Below are 10,708 nucleotides of genomic sequence, written 5' to 3'. Positions count from 1 at the left end.
GCCCTGTGCTTGTCCCCATCCCCACTTTATCCCTGTACCTGGCCCTGTCCTTGTCCCCATCCCCACTTCATCCCTGTACCTGGCCCTGTCCGTGTCCCCATCCTCATCTCCATCCCCACCCCTGTTTTGTCCCCATCTTGGACATCATCCCCATTTCCTTCCCTGTCCCTGTTTTGTCCCTATCCCCATCTCTGTTCCCATCACTGTCCCCATCTTCATCTCCTTTCCTCCCCCTGTTCTGTCCCCATCTCTATCACCGACCCCATCTCTGTCCCTATCCGTATCCTGATCCACATCCCCGTTCCCACTGTCACCCCCTTCTCCCTCAGACCCGTTTGGGTGGCTCAAGGCTGAACATCATCATCGTGGCCGAGGGCGCCATCGACAGACACGGCAAGGCCATCACCTCTGACGAAGTCAAAGACGTGAGCGGGACGAGGGGACCCCCATTTCTGCTCCCACCGTTGGTCCCACCAGAGTTTGGGCACCCCATCCCCACGCCAACCCTGCTGTCTTGCAGCTGGTGGTGAAGCGTTTGGGCTACGACACCCGCGTCACCATCCTGGGCCACGTGCAGCGCGGCGGGACGCCCTCCGCCTTCGACCGCATCCTGGTAGGCAGCTCCGTCCCTCCTGCGCCCATCCCAGCCAAGCAGGGCCGTGGCGACACCCCCATCCCTGTCCCTGTCTCTGCAGGGCAGCAGGATGGGAGTCGAAGCCGTCATGGCCTTGCTGGAAGGGACCCCCGACACCCCCGCCTGCGTCGTCAGCCTCTCAGGGAACCAGGCCGTGCGCCTGCCCCTCATGGAGTGCGTGCAGGTGGTGAGTGCAGGGTGGGGGGCGCGGAGCAGCCCGGGCTGCGCGTGGAGCCGAGGTGCAAACTCAGCCGCTGCAACGCAAACCTGGCCGGTGCAGCACAAACGCAGCACAAATGCAGCCATCGCAGTGCAAACCTGTCCACCTCTGCTCCCCGCAGACCAAAGATGTGACAACGGCGATGCATGAGAAACGCTTCGATGACGCCGTGAAACTGCGGGGCCGGTGAGCATCCACAGCTCAGCCCCCGTTGGGGTCACGGGGGTGCAGCCATCCCCCAGCACTCCCTCATCCCCTTCTTTTTCCTCCCTTTCCTTCCCCGCTTTCCCAGGAGTTTCCAAAATAACTGGAACGTCTACAAGCTGCTGGCACACATCCGCCCGCCCTCCACCAAGGTAAGGAGGTGGGACGGGGTGCGGAGGGGGGCGCAGCGAGCCCCCCCTGACGCTGCCCCCTCACCCCACAGAGCGGTTACACGTTGGCTGTGCTCAACGTGGGCGCTCCTGCTGCCGGCATGAACGCGGCCGTGCGCTCCACCGTGAGGATCGGGCTCATCCACGGGCACAGGATGCTGGCGGTGCACGACGGCTTCGAGGGGCTCGCCTTTGGGAATGTGCGAGGGCAAGGGGGCGCAGGGGGCGGGGGGAAAAAGGGGACGCGTGGGGGAAAGGAAACACACGGGGAAAGGGGGTGCGTATGGATAGGGAAAGGTGACACGTGGGGATGGGAGCTCACAAAGGAAGAGGAAGCACAGGAATGGGGATGGCGGCGCACAGGGAAAGTTGCAGCCCTAAAAGCTGCAGCCCCCAGGAGGGGGATCCCTGCCCAGTGGGGGGGCTTCGCACGCCCCACAGCCTTGCATGCGTGGCGGTGCTGTGACAGCGACGTGCTGAGGGCGGTGCACATCAAAACCTTTTGCCTCCCAACCCAACGTTCTTAGTGCTGCTTTCCCCCACTCCTCTCTCCCGGTCAGGTGGAAGAGATCAGCTGGGATAAGGTTGGCGGCTGGACAGGTCTGGGGGGATCCAAACTGGGGACGAAGAGGTAACGCTGTCCTGTGGAAGTCTGGGTGCGGGGGCCCAAGCAAAGCCCACCCCCGGAGGCTTCACCCTCCCACGCTTCGGCCAGGACCTTGCCCAAGAAATACTTTGAGGAAATCAGCGCCACCATCACCAACTTCGGCATCCACGGGCTGATCATCATCGGGGGCTTCGAGGTGGGTGGGGTGGCAGGGGGCTGCGGGGCACCTCCCTGGGCCGTGCCCCTCACCCCCCATTCCCGCAGGCCTTCGTGGGCAGCCTGGAGCTGATGGAAGGGAGAGCCAAGTTTGACGAGCTCTGCATCCCCATCTGCGTCATCCCCGCCACCGTCTCCAACAACGTCCCCGGCTCCGACTTCAGCATCGGCGCCGACACCGCCCTCAACACCATCACCACGGTGCGGCTCCTGCGACCCCCCCGCGGCGCACAGCTTACAATTAAACACCCCCCCCTCAACCCAAACCCCTTCCTCCCTCCCCGCAGACCTGCGACCGCATCAAGCAGTCGGCAGCGGGGACCAAGCGGCGCGTCTTCATCATCGAGACGATGGGTGGCTACTGCGGGTACCTGGCCACCATGGCGGGGCTGGCAGGCGGTGCCGATGCTGCCTACATCTTCGAGGAGCACTTCAGCATCCGTGACCTGCAGGTGGGGTCCCAAAGGCATCGCCGTGGGGCTGGGGGGGCTGCATTTATCCCTGCTTGCATCCCCAACCTCCAGCCAAGCATCACCGCAGGGACGGGGGTGTCGCATTTATTCCCACAGCACTTCCAAAAGCCAAACCTCGAACGCTTCTTTTTCTCATCCTTAGATCAACGTGGAGCACATAACCGAAAAAATGAAGACGACAGTGAAGCGCGGGCTGGTGCTCAGGTAAAGATGGGACCATGGAGGGGCCTGGAAGGACCCATCGGCTGCTGCAGCCGCCCTGAGCCCCCTCCTGCTGCCTCACGCAGGAACGAGCGCTGCAACGAGAACTACACCACCGACTTCATCTACAACCTATACACAGAGGAGGGCAAAGGCATCTTCGACTGCCGCAAGAACGTGCTGGGGCACATGCAGCAGGTACGGCCGCGCTGTGAGCTCCCAGCAGAGGGCAGGAGCCCCTCGGTCACGGCTCCCCCCACCACCTGCTGCCGTTTCCCCCTGCAGGGCGGCACCCCGACCCCCTTCGACAGGAATTTCGGCACTAAAATGGGCGCCAAGTCGGTGGCTTGGATCACTGGCAAGATCAAGGAGTGCTCCCGGCACGGTGGGTCCCGCTTGGGCAGAACCAGGGGGCTCCCATCCGCATTTGCAAAGCCCCCTCGCCTTCCCCGCAGATCACAAACCTCAGCTCCCCCCCCAAGCCACGCACGCGTGCTCACGCTTCCCGCTCCTCTGTTTCAAAGCGAAGCACCGCTGCGCTCTGCGGGTTCTGCTGCCCCCCCCTGGAGGGGGCCGCGATGCTGAGCCCGTTCCGGGCGCTCCTTGCAGGTCGGATCTTCGCCAACACAGCCGACTCGGCGTGCCTGCTGGGCATGCGCAAACGCAGCCTGGTGTTCCAGCCCCTCACCGAACTCAAGGAGCAGACAGACTTCGAGTGGGTGCCCGCCGTCCCCCCCCAGCACCGCCGCAGGAGCGCCGCGCCGGGCTCACACCGTCCTCTCTCCAACCCCCCAGGCACCGCATTCCCAAGGAACAGTGGTGGCTGAAGCTGCGTCCCATCCTGAAGATCCTGGCCAAGTACAACATCGAGCTGGACACCTCGGAGAAGGCACACATGGAGCACGTCAGGCAAAAGAGGGTCTCGCAGGAGTACAACATGTGAGGGAGGACCCTCTGAAAGACCCCCCCCCAAATCCCCCGCAGCATCTTCACTTTTGAAAGAGCAGTTTTGCCGAAAACCGAGGGTTTCCTCAGGGTAATTTCGGGCTGGTTTAGATCCAGCCAGGTGTTTTATGGGCTTTTGAAAGAGCAAAGCGTTCCGCGAGCGGCTCGCGTTGCGGCAGGACGTTGCGTTGACCTGAAAGCAGAGGTCAGGGCTGTAGGGCATCACTTTAGTTTGAAACTCAGAATTGTGACGCTTCAATAAAGCAGCACCGCCCCGTGGTGGTGACAAAAACACAACCTGTGCTCAGGCTCCCCACGCTTCACACAGCAGCACACGCGGCTGCCACGCACGCGCAGCCCTACGAACGCAACCTTACTTCCCCCCCCAGGGTAATTACCCGTATTTACCCTTCTCACCTCCCCTCTGGGAGCTCGAGGCAGCTCCCCCCGAGGATTCTCAGGTGACAGATGAGAACAGGGCACAATTCTGCTCCCGCTGGCTGTGCAACACAAAACCTTACAGAGTGTGGCTTGCAAGGAGCCTTTTATTTCTGTGGACGGAAGCCGGGGACGGATGAGACACAGGGCAGGCAGCGGCTCTGCGTCCTCAGCTGCAGCCCTGCGTCGTTCCGCCACGCGAGGAGCTGCTGCCCCTGCCTCCAAACACACACTGCACACGTATCAGTAAAAGCAGCCCTGGCGCGGTGAGCTGGCAGTGCAAAACCAAACCCAGAACTGGGATGGGTTCTCGGACGGCAGATCAGAGGTGAAGCCCTCTCTCAGGACCACCCTGTGCTTGTGACAGCAGGGAATAGTTTCCTCTTTTTGCAGGAGTTGTGGCCAAGTTTGTGATGAGGGGGCAGCGAGGGCCCTGCTCACTGCTCAGGCATCCATCAGGGCACTTCCTCACTCCCCAGCCCTCACGCCATCGGTGCCACGAAGGGTTTCCTCCTGCAAACACTGCAGTCCCTAGGGCTCCCCATCTTCTCTCTTTCCCTAAAGCGCTGATTCTCCCTGAATACATCCAAAAAAAATCACAGACATGGGAGTGAACAAAGCTCTGCTGGGTGCCAGCAGGGGGGTCCCACGTCTGCCCCGGCGCCGTGTGCAGCGAGGAGGCCGTGGGTGCTCGCCCCAGGGAGCAGACTCACATTGCACGTGCTCACCCAGCGGGCCTCTCCTCGAGTCCTTCAGAAAGAAGAGATTTCTCCGTTCTCACCCAGAAAGCTTCGCTTTCCCCAAGGCCTACCCCAACGGAAAGAACAGGTGAATGCAGCAGCTGGGATGGAATTCACCACTTGTTAAAGGGAGGACAGTTCATTCGACGAGGCTGAAAACGCAGAAAAGGAGCTCGCAAAGGGCAAGAGCTGCAGGCAAGGAGACGAGACGGCGCCCGTCGGTGGGTCCCGCTGTCCATCCAGCGCCCGCCAGTCAACACAGCAAGCAGGATTCGCACCCACGGCCGCCCCGTGCCTAGCTGAGGAGCAGCACGTACTCCTTCAGGCAGGTGGGCAGGGGCAGCTGCTCCACGGCCTCGGGCAGGAAGCGCACGCCCAAGCTGCGGCGCACGGCGTAACGCGACAGGGTCTGCAGAGTGCCGGGCGCCGAGCAGAGCAGCGTGAGCTTCTCGCACAGCTGCTGGTCCCTGCTCACCTCCCAGGGCATGCTGCCGTTCTTGCGCAGCTCAAAGTGTCCGATGGCGCGGTGCAGGAGGTCGAAGCAGGAATCCTCGCGCTCCGTGCCCAGTCCCCGCACCAGCAGCGCCACCAGCCGCGAGATGGGGCTCTGCCCTTTCAAATTCACCACCCGCACCTCGGCCCCGAAGTCGAGCAGGATGCTGACGCTCTCCAGGTTGCCCTTCATGGCGGCCCAGCTGAGCGGCGTGTCGTCGTTGTAGTCGCGGGCGTTCACCAGGGCGCCGTTCTCCAGCAGCGCGCGCACGCACTCGGCCGTGTTCTTGAAGGCTGCCCAGTGCAGCGGCGTGTCCTTGTTGCCATCCAGGGCGTTGGGGTCGGCTCCGTACTCCAGCAGGATCTCCACGCACGTCTCGTCCTTCTCGGCCGCGTAGTGCAGGGCCGTGCGGTTGTAGCCGTCCAAGGCGTTGACCTGCAGGAGTGGGGAGATGCAGGGCGACCGAAACCAGCAGGGCACAAAGCCCTGCCTGCAGCCCATAGAATGGTTGGGAAACTCGAAGCCCCCCCCCGGCTCCACCCCCTGCCCTGGGCTCCTCCCATCACACGTCCAGGCCCCATCCGTGGCTCTGAGCACCTCAAGGCTGGGGCGCTCGCAGCTCTCTGGGCCTCACTGCCCTCTCAGTGAAAAGCTTCTCGCTGACATCTAACCTAAATCTCCTCTCCTTTAATTTAAAGCCATTCCCCCTTTTCCTATTGCTGCAGCCTGCCCACCTAAGAAGTTGTTCTCCCCTGTTGCTAAGCTCCTTCTAAGCACTGGAGGGTCTCCCCAGAGCCTCCTCTTCTCCAGGCTGGACACCCACAGCTCCTTCAGCCTTTCCTCATAAGAGGCATTCCAGCTCCCGAGCATCTTCATGGCCCTCCTCTGGACTCTGGTCACATTCCTCCACAGGATGAGAAAATAAAGCACACACAAGGTGGGGGGTGCAATCTACCAGCTGCCAAAATTTGAGCAGGAAACGTACAGCACTTAACGCCCCTTTCAGGCTTTCATCAAAAGTCTGTTTTCAAGCAGGTGCACTTAAAATCTCAGGCAATAACACTACCGAAATGCTGGAATTGCTCCCATGCTCGTGCAATACACCTTCACCCATTCTACTCTTTTAGAGAGCAGAGCAGCTGTCACCAAGACAAAGCACAATTCTGGCAGTGCTCAGAATCGATGGTTCCACCTTGCTAAGGAAGCAAAGAGTCCAGCACCAAGACACCACGGCTCCATTCCGAAGAGGCGTTTACCTCTGCTCCTTTCTGCAACAGCAGTTCCACACAATCGGCATCAGCCACCATGCAGGCGCAGTGCAGCGGCTTCAGAGTGCCGTGCATGCAGTTCACATCCGCGCCCTGCAGAAACACGGCGGGGTTAAGAGAGTACGGCCACCCGTGGGTCGTATCGCCAGGCGGCCAACGAAAAACTGGTCCTCTTGGCCAGCAGGGCGCGCTTCTGGCTCGCAGTTACTCTTTTCCGTGCCCACCCGCTTCTGGTGGGGAAACTCTTTCCTATTCCCCCCCTCACCGACTCTCCCCGACGCAGCTCCACGCCATTCCCTCGGGCCCTGCCGCCGTCACGGGGAGCAGAGCTCAGCGCCGCCCCGAGAGGAGCTGCAGGCCGACACGAGGCCTCCGCGCAGCCGGCCCTCTATTAACGGGAACGGTTCGGGACCCCCCCACCGCTCACCCGTCCGATCAGATCCTCCACGTTGTCCCTCGGAAAGGAGCGGATGGCGGCGATGGTGCGGATGAGGCGCTCGGACAGCGAGTATTTGCTCTGCACGCTCTGCATGATGTACCACATCCTGCGGGCCTCCCGCCCGCCCGCCGCCGCCGCCCCGCCAGGCCCGGCCCAGCCCCGAGCCCCGAGCGGTGCCGGGGCGGGGTGGGACGAGGGGCAGCGGATACCGGGGGAGGGAGGAGTTCTGTACGGAGTTGGAGCGGCTGGGGCGCGGCGAGCTCCCGGAACCCGGGCCCGGAACCGGCGCAGATTCTGCAAGGCCGCTAAAGGCGGAAGTCGCTGCCGCTACCCGGAAGTGAAAGAACCCGGCCGCGCATGCGCAGAAGATTCCTAACCTCGCTCCGCTACCCACTTCGCCAATCAGCGCGCGGTGCCCCTCTAAGCTCCGCCTTCCTATCAGTTCCTCCCTCACGATGCGAGTTCCTCCAATCGCCAGGAGCCGGCCCTCGCAATCCCCGCCCCCAGCCGGCTCTCCGCCAATCATCTCTCCCTGTGTTCGCCCAGCGGGTGCCAGGGGCCCTCGTTGGGGGGTTCGGGGGTGCGGGGCGGCGTTGGGCAGCGGCTGTCCGTGGGGCTGGAGGGGAGGACAGCGGGGGGGGCACCGTGAGGGTGACATGGGAGTGTCCCCGTGACTCCGGGTCACCGTGTTGGGTGACACCGGGATGTCCCTGTGTTCCTATAAGGGTGACACCGGTGTCACCCATGGGGCCGGGGTTTGGGTGTCACTGGGGGGTGACAGCGGGGTGTCACCATGTTGGGTGACATTGGTGTCCCTGTGCTGGGTGACACTGGGACCAGTTCACACCGGTGCTCCCAGTCCCTCCCCTTCTCCAGGTCCTGGGGCCAGAATGGGTCGGAGCACCGGGACTTGGAACACGGAACTGGGGGCATCCCGATGTCACCCAGACAGCGACCACCCGTGGGGAGCGCTAGGATGCACTGGGAAGTGCTGCATGCACCGGGACGTACTGGGATGCAATGGGATGTAATGGGAATGCTGGGTGCACTGGGAAGTACTGGGGTGCAGGAAGAAGTACTGGGTATACTGCGATGTACTGAGGTGTACTGGGTTGTGCTGGGTGCACTGGGATTGACTGGGATGCACTGGAATGCAATAGGATGCAATGGGATGCAATGGAAAGTGCTGGCTGCGCTGGGATGTACTGGGACACACTGGGATGCAGTGGGATACACTGGGATGTACTGGGACGCACTGGGAAGTACTGGGATGCACTGGGATGTACTGGGACACACTGGGATACTGTAGGAAGTGTTGGGATGCCCCCATGCTACCCCCCCTCCAAGCCCCATGCTGCAAACATGGATGGGGGCAGAAAGGACCTCCCTGTGTCCCCTGCATCCCCAAGCTCACAGCACCACACACAGCGCGGTGGAGGAGGGGGGGGGGTCTCCAATTCCCCCATAACCCCCTCTGAATCCCACACCAACTGCCACCATTCACGAACAGGGACCCCCCGCGCTCCCCCCTTCGCCCCCCCTTCCCCCCCCCCAGCACCACGCGGGGCCGCGCGCCGGGGTCCCCCGCAACCCCCGGCTGGGGGGGTCTCGTCCCCGTCCCCATTGCGGGTGGGGTTGTATTTTTAGGGGGGAGGGGGGCGGTCGGGGGACAAGAGCTGCGCCATCACTGGAGCCCCCACTGCCGCCCCCTGGTCCCGGTGAGCTCAGGGGGGAGGAGGCAAAGCCGCGGTGTGAGTGCGGGGGGAGGGGGGGGGTCCTGGTGCTGCGGACGGTTCTTGTAACCCCCCTCTTCCTCCCCCCCCCCCCCACCCGTGCTCATCCCATTTCTTTGCATTACCCACCCACCCCCGCCACCCGCCGCCCCCCAACAGCGTTTCCCCGTGTGTGAGCGTGATGGACGCAGAGGGGGGGCCCTCCAGCCCGGACCCCCCCCCGGGACCCTGAGAGCAGCGCCGCAGGTGAGACCCCACTGCCCCTCCCGCCAAGACCTGCTGAGGGGGATCCCACGCGTGGGGGTGGGGGGGGGGGTGACCCGATTGTGGGGCACTCTGGGACCGGGGGGGGGTGGTCCTGGAGAGCTCCAATCCCACAGTGTGGGGGTGTCCTGGTGATGGAGGGTGCAGGGTGCCTGCATCCCATAATATGGCAATGCCTCAATCCCACAGCGTGAAGATGCCCCGATCCCATAACATGAGGATGTCCCAGTTGCCTCACAGTGTGGGGAGACACCAATTTTAGGGTGCAGGGATGTCCCCAAAGCAGGGAGGGGGGTGGGGAGGGGGTAGAGGTGATGGAGAAAATGTGGAAAAGGGATGGGAATGGGGTGGGGGGATTGGGGATGGGGTGGGAAGGACGGAGAAAGGAGGGTGGAGGGGGTGGAAAAGGGACAGGGAAGGGGCAGAAGGGATGGGGAAGGTGGGAATGGGATGAAGAGTGGGATGTAGGTGGGGAAGACGGGATGGAGTGGGTGGAAAAGGGATGGAGGAGGGGAAGAGGTCACGGAGGTGATGGGGAAGGGGAAGAGGGGATGGAGATGGGGTGGAAAAGTGATTGGGACGATGCGAAGGGGATGGAGAAGGGGAAGAGGACATGGAGAGGGTGATGGAAATGGGGTAATAGGGACGGAGAGGCTGCAAAGGGGACGGGGAAGGAGGGAAGGGAACAGGGAAGGTGCGAAGCGGATGGGAAAGGCACGAAGGGGACGAAGAAGGTGTAAAGGCGACAAAGAAGGCACGAAGGGGGTGGGGAAGGGGTGGAGGGGTCACAGCCCCACATCTCGGAGCCCAGCCCCGCTTTCCCCTCAGCCCATCCCGGCAGCGAGGCACCGGGTCGCCCCGCAAAGCGGCGTCGGAAAGCAGCAGCAGCGCAGCCCAGGAGCGGAGCTTTGGGGCACCCGCGGGCTTTGGGGCCGTTGGAGGAGCTGCTGGGGTTGCGGGGCGGCCGCCTGCGCCCCACCATCTGCGGGGAGTGCGGGAAGGGCTTCAGCCGCAGCTCGGACCTGGTGCGGCACCGCATCACCCACACCGGGGAGAAGCCCTACACGTGCGGGGCCTGCGGGAAGGGCTTCAGCCAGAACTCCAACCTGGTCACCCACCAGCGCATCCACACCGGAGAGAAACCCTACAGCTGCGGGGCCTGCGGGAAGCGCTTCAGCGAGAGCTCGGCGCTCATCCAGCACCAGCGGACCCACACCGGGGAAAAGCCCTATTGCTGCGGGGAGTGCGGGAAGCGCTTCAGCGTCAGCTCCAACCTCATCCGGCACCGGCGAACCCACAGCGACGAGAAGCCCTACATCTGCGTGGAGTGCGGGGAGGGCTTTCGCCACAAATCCCAGCTGCGCCGGCACCAGAAGCTGCACTCGGCGTAGGGGGGAAACGGCTTTGGGGATGGGGATCATCGCCATGTGCATCATCCTCATCCTCGTTCCCAGGATGGGGACTGCGGGGTGGGTGTGCAGTGCTGGACCCCCCCCCCCCCCCCCCTAGAAACCCCAAAAGCCCAGAGGGGGAAAGCGGGACGGGGCGTTGGAAGAGGGAACGCAGCGGGGCGGTCGGGACTGCAGCCCAAACCAATAAAAGGTGCTGGAGCTGCACTGCCTGGCCGGGGTCGTGGTGCTGGGCAAGTGATGGGGCTGCGCTT

The 10,708-nt window shown here is 63.2% G+C and overlaps 3 protein-coding genes across 3 annotated transcripts; 2 read left to right on the top strand and 1 right to left on the bottom strand.

Annotated features, from left to right (window-relative positions):
* Nucleotides 1–326: 326 nt before the first annotated feature.
* LOC122171023 (ATP-dependent 6-phosphofructokinase, muscle type-like) lies at nt 327–3,964 on the top strand (the record flags this gene model as incomplete). Its single annotated transcript, XM_042838347.1, has 15 exons — nt 327–425; nt 521–613; nt 696–821; nt 976–1,040; nt 1,147–1,210; nt 1,282–1,428; nt 1,789–1,859; nt 1,944–2,031; nt 2,100–2,252; nt 2,339–2,503; nt 2,667–2,728; nt 2,812–2,923; nt 3,011–3,110; nt 3,335–3,440; nt 3,521–3,964. Coding segments are annotated over 15 exons (1,599 nt in total), but the record flags the coding sequence as incomplete, so codon positions are not given.
* Nucleotides 3,965–4,449: 485 nt separating this feature from the next.
* On the bottom strand, nt 4,450–7,374 carry LOC122171024 (ankyrin repeat and SOCS box protein 8). Its single transcript, XM_042838348.1, has 3 exons — nt 7,037–7,374; nt 6,598–6,702; nt 4,450–5,776 (listed from the first exon to the last, which is right to left on the bottom strand). Exons 1-3 carry the CDS (start codon nt 7,151–7,153, stop codon nt 5,144–5,146), a joined length of 855 nt encoding a protein of 284 aa, XP_042694282.1. The 5' UTR covers nt 7,154–7,374; the 3' UTR covers nt 4,450–5,143.
* A 129-nt stretch (nt 7,375–7,503) lies between these two features.
* Nucleotides 7,504–10,506, top strand: LOC122171025 (zinc finger protein 853-like). The gene is made up of 2 exons (XM_042838350.1): nt 7,504–7,597; nt 9,874–10,506. The coding sequence occupies exons 1-2, from the start codon at nt 7,504–7,506 to the stop codon at nt 10,434–10,436; spliced, it is 657 nt and encodes a 218-aa protein (XP_042694284.1). The 3' UTR covers nt 10,437–10,506.
* Nucleotides 10,507–10,708: the final 202 nt, after the last annotated feature.

Source organism: Centrocercus urophasianus, unplaced genomic scaffold (assembly GCF_019232065.1).
Source record: "Centrocercus urophasianus isolate 14NV4802_14NV808 unplaced genomic scaffold, USGS_Curo_1.0 seq_770, whole genome shotgun sequence".
NCBI lineage: Eukaryota > Metazoa > Chordata > Aves > Galliformes > Phasianidae > Centrocercus > Centrocercus urophasianus.
Note: the sequence above shows the minus strand (reverse complement) of the source record. Positions and strands in the feature narration are given on the sequence as shown.